Source organism: Musa acuminata, chromosome BXJ2-8, assembly GCF_036884655.1.
Source record: "Musa acuminata AAA Group cultivar baxijiao chromosome BXJ2-8, Cavendish_Baxijiao_AAA, whole genome shotgun sequence".
Taxonomy (NCBI): domain Eukaryota; kingdom Viridiplantae; phylum Streptophyta; class Magnoliopsida; order Zingiberales; family Musaceae; genus Musa; species Musa acuminata.
The window spans coordinates 12,817,501-12,829,060 of NC_088345.1; the positions used below are offsets into that span (position 1 = coordinate 12,817,501).

Genomic DNA, 11,560 nt, shown 5'->3' on the forward strand with positions numbered 1-11,560 from the left:
TAGAACTCCAACTGATTGGAGTGGCTCCAAGGAAGATAATGTATCCTGACGTAGATGTTCTATCATCAAAGTTCCCTGCCCAATCAGCATCAGCAAAGGCATGGAGATGGAGTGAAGTATTTTTGCGAAGAAAAATGCCATAATTAAGAGTCCCTTTAAGATACCGCAAAATTCGTTTGACCGCAGACCAATGTATAGTAGATGGTCGATGCATGAATTGTGATAATTTATTGACGGCAAATGAACTATCTGGACGTGTGAGAGCCAAGTACGGTAAGGAGCCAATGACTTGTCGATATTGAGTCGAATCTGTAGCAGGACTTCCATCACATAATTTAAGTGATTCACTGGTAGAGAGAGGAGTTGTAACCTCTTTCGCATCCTACATATTTGTCTTTGATAATAAATCTTGAATATACTTTCTTTGTGATAGGAAGAGACCTGAAGATGTAAATGTTGCTTCCACTCTCAGAAAGTAGCTTAAAGTTCCTAGATCTTTGAGGGAGAAGCGATTGGCCAAGTTCTTTAGAAATGCTTGAGTCTTCAAAGGATTATTTCCTATGACAATAATATCATCCACATATACTAAAAGATATATTATGCTTCCATTCTGTTGGAAAATGAATAACGAGGTATCAGACTTGGAATTGATGAAGCCAATTGAGGTCAAAAACGAGCCAAGCTCGTTATACCAAGCCCTTGGAGCTTGACGAAGTCCATAAATAGCTTTTTGAAGTTTGCAGACATGCCTCGGATATTGAGGATGAACGAAACCAGGAGGTTGCTGCATAAAGGCATCTTCAGTAAGTGACCCCTGTAAAAAGGCATTGTTAACATCCAATTGTCGTATGTGCCAGCCCTTTGAGATGGCCAAACTCAATACAAGACGGATTGTTGTGGGTTTAACAACGGGACTAAATGTCTCTATGAAGTCGACACCAGGTCGTTGATGAAACCCTTTGGCGACTAGACGTGTTTTATATCTGGCAACAGATCCGTTTGGGTTCCACTTAATTCGAAAGACCCATTTACACCCGATGATATTTTGTGTGTGATGAAAGGGTACTAAGGTCCATGTAGAGTTGTGGAGGAGAGCATCATATTCGTCACACATGGCTTTACGCCAATGAGAAGATTTTTGGGCTTGAGTGATTGTAGTGGGTTCACTGGCCTCAGTGGAGGAACTTGTTATAGCATGTAAGTCAAGGACCTGACGTGGTTTGAAAATACCACTTTTGGAGCGTGTTGTTATTGGATGTCTAGGGGGAATGGAAGTGGTAGATTGTGTTGGTGGTATAGCCGAGGGCGAGTCATTGTCATGGACCGGGCCAACCGTTGGCACAACAATATCACTAGGTCTAGGAGAAGGTAAAGCCAGTGGGAATATTGCCGAGGGTATTACCTCATTAATAGGGGAAACATGTGAGGAAGGAAGTGGAGAAATAGAGGGAGTGAGAAGCTGTTGAACATGAGTAATAGTGGTATGCAGATCTTGAGGGTAAGGACTGGACTGTGTCATTGGAGGTTCGTGTGAAGAAATCAAAGGGATATTCCAGTGATGTATGTTTATCGGAGTAGCTTGCATGGTAGGATTATTTTGAAAAGGAAATACAGACTCCTCAAAAATAACATGACGTGATATAAAGATTTTTTTAGTTTGGGGTTCATAACATCGAAAAGCATTATGTTCAAGGGAGTAGCCTATAAAAGTGCAAGGCTTAGATCGTGGTGTTAGCTTATGTGACGCATAGGGACGGAGCCATGGATAACATAAACAGCCAAAAACTTTGAGTTTATGAAGGTTTGGAAGCTTGTGGAATAATTTTTCAAATGGTGACCGGTATTGTAAGATTGGAGTGAGCATACGATTAATGAGATAAACTACAGTTTGAAAGGCTACTGACCAAAAAGGTGGTGGCATGGATGCTTGATGTAGAAGGGAGAGACCAGTTTCAACAATATGCCGATGTTTGCGTTCAGTAGAGCCAACCAATTGGAGAGTATGTGGGGGCGACTTGAGGTGTTGTATACCATAAGCAGAGAGACAAGATGTGAGGGCTTGATATTCGCCTCCGCCATCAGAGTAAACCGTTTTAATGGAAGATTGAAAAAAAATTTCGACCAACTTTCGAAAGTTGGTAAATACTATGGAAACATCAGACTTATGGTGGAGAGGATATAACCATGTGTACTTAGTAAAATAATCTATAAAAATGACACAAAAACGAAACTTGTCAAAAGAAGGAATTGGGGCAGGGCCCCATACGTCAGTATAAATGATTTCAAATGGTTTAGAGCAAGAAATGGAGGTTGTCCCAAAAGGCAGTTTATGACTTTTATTGCAAAGACAAGCATCGCAATGACAGACAGTGCTATTGATTTTCAAGGTAGGAAGAGAATAACGAGAAAGTAATTTTTGCTAGATAAAAGGGGAGGGATGACCAAGACGACGATGCCATACATCAACCGGAGCTACGATTGAAGAGTGAGCAGTAGGAAGGGTAATTTACGAAGCGGATGGCCACTCATAAATGTTATCTTTGTTCTGGTCCTGGACCAAGAATGCCCCCGTACTCAAATCCTTGACAAGAAAAAAGTTAGGAAAGAATTCAATTGAGGTATTATTTTGTTTACAAAATTGAGAAACAGAAATGAGGTTTCTTTTAATGTTAGGTGCACACAGAACATCATCGAGTGTAAAAGTGGATGGACAAGTTTTAAAGATCAGAGGTGATGTGATGAGAGGTGCCCGAGTCCACAATCCAATTAGGTTGGGTAGAAGTTGGAGTAGCCATGAAATTCGCCTGAGGCCACTGTGATGGAGCAGGGAGCCTGGGGCGAGATCGACAAACTTTCGCAGAGTATCCGACTTTATCACATAGTTGGCAAACGACTCGTTGGTGGCTTGTGAAGTCAGGACGCGACGACTGAGGATTATGAAAGTTACCACCTTGATATGGATGAGGGGGGTTTGGTCTGGGCGCCATAGGGCTGGGAGGTAGCTTAGCCAGACCGTTGTTGACGTGCTTATTGTATTGGTTGCTCTTCCTCTTGAATTTTTGATTGACCTGAGCTGTAATAGGTGGTCCGGGCAACATATCATCACGCTTCAAATATGTCTCATAGTCGATCAACTTGTCATAAAGTTCTTCGAATGATATTGGTGAGTCACGTGCCCGAAGAGCTGCTGCCAGTTCTTTGTACTCGCCTCCTAGGCCATTGAGGGTATGGATTAGGACTTCTTCATCACTGAGAGAATGACCTATCAAAGCCAAGTCATCGATGATAACTTTGATAGTTTGTAGATAATCAGCAATAGTACTTCCCTCTTGTTTTGTTTTCATCAGATTGGAGAGAAGTCCGAGCATGCGAGTACGTGAGCGATTTGCCAAAGTTGTTTGTAACTTGCACCATGCTTCTACAGCAGTCGTATATGAGGATATCAGCGAGGCAATGGTTCTAGCAACGGAAGCTTGAATAGCTTGGAGGATGAGGCGATCTTGACGTAACCATAGTTTGTGGGCTGGATTTGGCACTAGACTGGGTTCGCTTGGGATGTTGACCATGTCAGGTGGACACGAGAGAGAGCCATCAATGTAACCTAGGAGATCATAACCAAATAGAAGATTAGAAAGTTGTGCCCGCCAAGATGCGTAGTTACCGCCTTTGGATAATTTGAAGGGAATGAGTGCTGCAGCATTGATGGTGATAAGATTTTGAGAAGTATTGAGAATCCCTGCAGAAACAGGGATAAGAATATCGGAAGGGGAAAATGAAGACATCCCAGATATTTTGTGGCGGTTTAAGTGATAAGATGTAAAGATATAGGAGGGAGAGAGGAGGAGAAAAGCAGATCAATGCGCTGCAGAGGAGGCTGAAGCGCGATGCAGAATGTAGGAGAGATTGTTGCAACGAGGTGGGAGAAATCTCTGCAGCTTGCAACGATTTCTGCAGTCTGGAGAAATCTGCAAGGTTGGAGATAGTTGCAGTAATGCAGTGTTGGAGTTTGGTGGCCGGAAGAGCGACGGAGTTGTTAGCGGAAGACTTCGGTTGGCAAGGGAGCAGCAGCCGGCGGTAGAAACAAAGGCCGTGACTATGCTTCCTTTAGGAGCGTTGCCCACGGATCTGATATTAGCAGCCGCAAGTGCTGCAGTAGGCTGTAGTGAATGGCTATGGCTGAGGGGCGGAGACGTCGCCACGAGAGAGATGGTAGAGCGGCTGCGACCCAAGGGGAGGCGGTGGACTCCAGTCGGTAAGCAGTTGTGAGGAGTCAAACAGCGAGAAAAGGGCTTGCTCTAGGCAAACTGCTCTGATACCATGATAAGAATTAAATGAAGAAGATAGAAAGATAGAAATTGTAAGAGAAACTATGAAATGTATAAGATGTAATTGGCTAATACATTTGATAGTGAGCTCTTGACATCTATTTATACAGACTCAGCAGGGAGGTTATACACATTCAGCAGGGAGGATTTTTCTGAACTATTTAGAGATTTCCTCAACTACCTTGAGGAAATCTTATCTACTTATCACATATAACATTGAGGAAGTCATCTTCTATGTACTTCACGTAGTGTGTGATCTTATCCTCACTTGTCCCTTCCTCGGGCATGGGCATCAATATGTCAAGGATATACATGATTTTCTCTATTGTAAAAATGATTATACTACAATTTGACTCTCATTGTATAGATCTATTGATATTACAATATATGCAACATGCTATATAAAATGAGAAAATAATAATAATAATAATAAGCAAAAAGACTGCATAGTGTGTCATCACTCACGTAATTGACTTGTAGGGTATCTATAACTAGCATATATCCTCCTCTCTAGTGGTGCTCCACATGACAAATGAAGCGGCAACACTCCTCCTTTTGTAGCGTGAATCCTCATAGTTTTCACGCACCACCTTGTAGCGATGATCAAGAAGGCCAACCCCTTCTTGCTGTCCTCTCGTAAGGTTGGCTATCATTCTCGATGACCGATTGTGCTATATTTGGATCTTGATCTATAAGTCTGGTATCAAAGAATAAAGGACTCATACAAGGTATCCTTGGTGTCTCAAGTCTAAGGACTAGACATATAACTAGGACTACGAAACTCTTGTCTTATAATGAGGTATCATAAACCATCGAGCATTCCATAAACGAATCAATTAATGAACTCATTCTCTAATGAATACCTACAATATACCCCTAATGTCCCGTACGAGCAACTATAAGACTAGCCACATCCATCATATGAATGAGTACATAGCACATCGGTCTGTCTGGTTATCTTGATATCTTCTTTGAGTAACCTATGATCGGGAACTTTTAGGATCTGTGTTTATAGGTGAATTAGTCTCATTATCATGATCTCATTATGATTCAATTCTCATTGCACAATCCAACGACATCATAATATATGTAACAAGCAACATAAAGTAAGATAGTGTCAATAATAATAATAAGCAAAAAGATTATGCAGTGTCTCACACATGTCATCATTCACATGATTAATTTGTAGGACACCTACGACTAGCATTATAAATAAGTGGTAGGATGAATAAGATAGAAAAGCAGATCGACAATGCCGATGAATTATTCATGCATAATAAATAAAAATTGATTAATTCTTTTTCACGAGCGAAAAGAGCTAACAAATAGAACTAAAGTATTTTATTTCAGAACCATGGCTTTGATACCAATTGTAAGCATAAAAACTATAATATAATATTATTATATAAAAAAAATTTAATATCAAAATATAAAATCCAATAATAATATATCTAAATTTATGATGTATACTGATATTTAGAAAGCTTTTATCTTATCTACGAACATGCCATTCTCAAATTTGAAAGCTATAGGATATCGATTTACAAGAAGAACTAGATTTATCTTTTTCTCTTTTCTTAATATTCACAGGACTACTAAGAGTGATAGATTTAAGGACAGAATGGGATATGAAAGAAGATTTGTAATTTCTTATTAGCTGGTTCATGTGACTTAAAGGAAGATATGAGAGAAGATCTATAATCTCTTAATAATGTAGCGTATTTATATATATGCATATCCTATCTATTTATATGCGAGAGGGTATAAGATAGTGAGTAGAGTCCCTCCCATCAAAATATCTCATAAAAAAAATTTCATAATTAAATTTTCTTTCTATTGACTAATAAATATAATCAAAATTTAATCATATCAATAATTATATAATTATAATTAGATAGGATCTATTTTCAAATTCGAATGGTCCTATCTTTTTTTTTGGATTGTGAAGTAAGATCTTATCGAGCATCAAAACAAGATTTTATCGAGCATCTTTGTACTTGCCTTTTTATACACGTTTATATTATTTGGTGATTGAGCTGAAACCGATATGGCTTCTTTTCCCAAATTCTCTATCAAATCCATCGCCAGACACACCCCACTGTTCCATTTCAGAACCCTCGTTGTCTCTCCTCCCAACCAATCTCAACGATGCTATTACTACCACTTCTCCCACCGCACCCTTTTCCTTCACCTGCGGTCGTCTCGCAGCCTAGACGAGGCCATCAAGCTCCACGCCCTCATGGTCCTCCATGGTTACCTAAGCCACAGTCCGGTGCTGGGTGCACAGCTTGTGCACTCGTATGTCAGCTTTGGTCGCCATCAGGAGGCCCTGACTGTTTTCCACCACCTGCCCAGAAGGAATTCCTTCGCCTGGAACTCCATCATCAAAGGTTCGGTCACCTCTGGTCGCTTCGATGAAGCATTAGCATCCTATCATGACATGATCAGCCATGGCTTGGATGCCGACCATTTCACGTACCCGTTTGTTCTAAAGGCTTGCGCGGAACTGTCGGATCTCGAGCAGGGGAGACAGATTGGAGAGTCGATCAAACTCGACGCAAGAACCAACAGCTACGTGCAATGCGCTCTCATTGACATGTTTGCTAAGTGCGGCAGCTTAAGCGAGGCCCGAAGGGTGTTCGAGGATATGCCGATGAGAGATTTGGTTTCGTGGGGTGCAATGATTTGTGGAACCATGCAAAACGGTGACTGGTTGGAGGCGTTGAATCTGTTCAGGAGGATGAGGAGGGAAGGTTTTAGTCTCGATTCTGTCGTGGTAGCAACTGTTATTCCGGCATGCAGTAGACTAGGAGCTATGCAGATAGGAATGGGACTCCAGGGGTGCTCTATAAAGAGTGGATTGAGTGATGATCTCTGTGTTTCCAACGCTCTGATTGACATGTATGCAAAATGTGGACAGACGAAAACAGCTTGTCGACTATTTCAGCTTTTGGCCCTCAAAGATGTTATCTCATGGAGTAGCTTAATTGCAGGGTACTCACAGAATTGTGAATATGCCGAGTGCTTGGAGTTGTTTACCGAGATGCTGAGATCAAGAATAAAACCGAGCTCAGTGACTGTAGCTAGTGTTCTTCCTAGCATATCTGAACTGAAGACCTTCAAAAAAGGAAGAGAGGTTCACGGTTATGTTGTAAGATGTGGGTTTGAGTTCGATATCTACATTGCAACGGCATTAGTTGATTTCTATTGCAAAAGTGGATTGTTGAGAGAAGCACAGTATATCTTTGAAAACCTGTCAGATTCAGATATCACCATATGGAACTCTATGATTGCAGGATATGTCCTCGATGGTGACGTACATTCTGCCTTCCAGACATTGCGAAGAATCCATAGATCTGGACTAAGGCCCAATTATGTAACAGTTGTTACTGTCCTTCCACTCTGCAATCGCTTTGTGATGCTCAACCATGGCAAAGAACTACATGGCTATGTGACTAGAGGTGGATTATCTTCTGTGGTCTCTGTGAATAATTCATTGATAGACATGTATTGCAAGTGTGGCTGTCTCGAACATGGGAAGAAGGTTTACACACAGATGATAAACAGGGACATTGTTACTTATAACACTATAATTGCTGCTCTTGGGATGCATGGTCATGGGAATCAGGCAGTAATGTTCTTTGATCATATGAAGAAAGAAAGAATCAACCCAGACAGAGTGACATTTATAGCACTGCTATCAGCTTGTAGCCATGCTGGCTTCATTGACAGGGGTTTCTCCTATTATAATTCCATGACAGAGGACTATGGCATTCTTCCAGATATGGAGCACTACTCATGCATGGTGGACCTTTATGCCAGATCTGGGTACCTGGATGACGCATGGGAATTCATCAAAAGCATGCCGGTTGACCCAGATATTGATGTACTGGGGAGTCTGTTGAGTGCTTGTAGAACTTATAAGAGAATAGACCTTGCTGAGTTTATCAGCTCGCGAATCTTTGAAAAGAAACCTGAAGATCCAGGTTACTATGTTCTTCTATCCAATATTTATGCAGCTGTTGGAAGATGGGCAGATGTGAAGAAGGTGAGAGCAATGATAAAAGATAAGGGATTGATGAAGAAACCTGGGAATAGCTGGGTTCAAGTTGGACAATGCATTCATTCATTTCTCGCTAAAGATAAGGCTTACATAGAACATGGTATGCTACAAGACATTTTGAGGATTCTGTCTCAAGAGATGAGCGAAGAAGGATATATTCCTGACCTCATCTCCCTAGCAGAGGATGATAACATTCATGAACATATCAATTAGAAGGAAGATTTTGACAGGTAACCACTGTTTTCTCCCTACTAACTCAGGTATTCGATGCAAATTTCTGTCTTGGTTTCTTTTTACTGCATATAAGTCGGAATCAACATTGCAACATGTATATTATTAAACTATCTAGTTGTGAACCACTGTGAAACCAGCAACCCATTTGCTAGTATAGACATGAAAAGATGGATCTTGGAACATGGTTCATCGGCCAAGGCAAGGAATCAAGTGTTTGAGCATATTGAGCATATAGGTCGATCCTTCTCAAGTCAAATGGCTTGCTGATATTCAATAGGATGTCAAGGGACATGGAGAAACAGTTTCAAAAGCAGTGTGGATGATTTGAATAGTGTTTCTGATGTTTCAGGATCAGAATTGGGAGTTATTTTGGAAGCCTCAGACATGTTTCATTTGATTCCGATAGCTGTATAATAAACATGCCTTTCACAAAAATTTAGTCTCCAGTTTATGTTGGATGTAACCACAGAGTAGCCGGCAGAGACCTCACATCTCGATCACCCTTTAATTCTTGGGTTGGATTGGAGTTCCTAATTGTTAGGACGTCTTTGATTGATTACAATACTTGTCAAACGAGGCTACAAAAATATTTTCACTGTCATTCTATGGTTAGATGATGTTTGTAATTGAGATACCTCTTCCTATAATTTTTGCAACAGTGTATAAAATTTTTTTGATGCAAATGTAATTTATTCCCAGACTGGTTTCTTTCTTTTCAATATATTGTCCAATTTAGCACTGGTATTGGATTTCCTGCATGCTGTAGATACAATCACTGAATTGTTAATTACCTTTATTTATAGACCTATAAAAAACCCTAAAGACAACAATGGAAATATGTAGTCTTGACAGTAGAAACCCAAGAGACGTCTAAAAATATTCGAGTGGTAGAAAACCAATGGTAGGGCACTAGTAGTTGGTTGTTTATAACTTCCAGTAACTTTGCAGATGTTTAAAATTTTGGTACATGCTCATCATGATTGCTCATATTTTCTAGGATTTCATTGTAGTATCAGAGTCAATGATGTTTGTAATGTTCTGGCAAGAAATTTTGAGAGAAAAGGTTAGAGAGTTACATAGGACCAGTCTAAATTCAAGTAATGGATAACGAGGCGACCTGTGGGTTTTTTCTGTGTCTCAAATAAGTCTATTTTCACAATGATTAAACAATGCAGCCGAGGGTTTGTAAGCCCATTAATCATTGCTGCCTAGGGTTTGGCCCAGGCGCAATTGAAGAGTATTTGATGCGAGCAACTCGAGCAACCCGACCAATTCCCATGTGCTTTCCCGGGCGTAGACGCGAAGCCTTCTTCTCATGTGGTGATGTTGACGCTGCGGCCATTATTAACAATGTCAAGGTTCGGCATGAGCTCCAACGTGACGAGCCGGGATGGACGTGGGGGACGGTGCCGCCCTCAACGTGTTTGCTTTATTACTGCAAAGAACTACTTTGTACAGCAATGCAGCCACCAGATCATGATTCCCTGGGCCATTATGTCCTTTGGAAGTGGCAGCTCTTTCTATCAATTAATTGGACACGGAGAAGGTGAGTCCCGTTCCAGTTTAATCACAACGATCGTTAATACTTTTCATCACATATGTAATCGAATTCTTCCCTTCTCTTTTTCTTTGTGATTGAGCAGCGTTGTCACTCACTGCAGTGAATTCAACTTGAGGCCACAGCATGCATGTCCTCTTTGACGCTTCCAATTGTTCCAAGGAAGCTTTGGCGACGATGGCACTGCTCTTCTACGAGCATGACTACAGAGTGTCCCTGCAGACCATATATAATACTATGAACAGTTGACTGATGGGAAGAGATCATGTGATTCCATGTAATTTGGATGTCATGTGGGAGGAGGATCTCCAGCATCGCAAGCTTCGGCATGGCACGTGGGAAAGCCGGCAGTCCTGCGTGGGATTAAGCTGTCACTGATATGCGCTCTATCGGCTTTAGTCTGATGACGATATAACGATGAGAAAAGACGAACGAGACAGCGAAGCAAATAAAGATGAGGAAAAAGGAGAGAGATCAATCGGTGGAATCCACTGCAACTCACATGCCGTTCATAAAGCCAGACTCTGCCACATCCACTACTGATCCATCCTTTGTACCCGTTTCCCTCTTTCCTTGGGCTTCCACACACACCTCTAGCATCTCTCTCTTGTTGCTTCACCAGAACGTCCGAGGACGGTCGACATACGTGATAGATGGCGGACGAGGGCACGGCCAACTGCATCGATATCCTCCTGGCCATCATCCTCCCTCCACTGGGTGTCTTCCTCAAGTTCGGATGCCAGGTATATGTAACGCAAGGTTTCATTAGCTCAACATGCATGCATGAGCTTTCCTCTCGTCATCTTCCCAAGAACAATTTGTTCTTGAATGAAGCATACACAAGTAAATCTTTTAAGCAGTAGAGATTTGTAAATCTTCATTAATTTATTTGTTGCTGCGATTATTGATGGGGGCAGGTGGAGTTCTGGATCTGCCTGCTGTTGACGTTGTTCGGGTACCTCCCGGGCATCATTTATGCTGTGTATGCCATCACCAAGTGAACTCGTTTCTCCTACTTCAGGTAAGCCAACGCGAATTCCTTCTTCTTCTTCTTCTTCTTTTCCTGATCCCAAAGTTTAAAGCTTTTTTATTCTTATCTCCTTCTGGTTCTGCAGGGATTTTAGCGTCTGGTGTTGGAGAAATGAGGTTGGCTGTGTTGTCTGCTTCACTCTGCTCTGCCACTGATGGTAGTTCTGTGGCTTTGTTGGTTATTTGTACCGTCAGTGGGCCTTCGATTGTTGTGTGACTGTAGTAATTGATTGGTGTCTGCGTGGCTGTAGTTGTAGAAAGACTTGATCATCAATAAATCAAGGATCGCGTTTAGATTTGCTCCTAAGTTTTGGGTATCGGGATGGAAATGGAAGTACATAGACATAAACA

General features: G+C 41.3%; 1 protein-coding gene across 3 annotated transcripts; it reads left to right on the forward strand.

The window, feature by feature from the left end:
- Positions 1-6,367: 6,367 nt before the first annotated feature.
- Positions 6,368-11,201, forward strand: LOC135619245 (pentatricopeptide repeat-containing protein At3g16610-like). 3 transcript variants are annotated; one of them, XM_065121078.1, is made up of 4 exons: positions 6,368-8,618; positions 9,798-10,168; positions 10,266-10,923; positions 11,098-11,201. In XM_065121078.1, the coding sequence occupies exon 1, from the start codon at positions 6,373-6,375 to the stop codon at positions 8,599-8,601; it is 2,229 nt and encodes a 742-aa protein (XP_064977150.1). In that variant the 5' UTR covers positions 6,368-6,372; the 3' UTR covers positions 8,602-8,618; positions 9,798-10,168; positions 10,266-10,923; positions 11,098-11,201. The 3 variants fall into 3 exon arrangements, with proteins under 3 accessions (XP_064977150.1, XP_064977152.1, XP_064977151.1); XM_065121080.1 differs by having other exon boundaries at positions 10,284-10,923; XM_065121079.1 differs by having other exon boundaries at positions 9,835-10,168.
- Positions 11,202-11,560: the final 359 nt, after the last annotated feature.

Excerpts from the sequence above, each read along its gene's own strand:
- LOC135619245 (XM_065121078.1), top strand. The coding sequence starts at position 6,373 with ATGGCTTCTTTTCCCAAATTCTCTATCAAATCCATCGCCAGACACACC.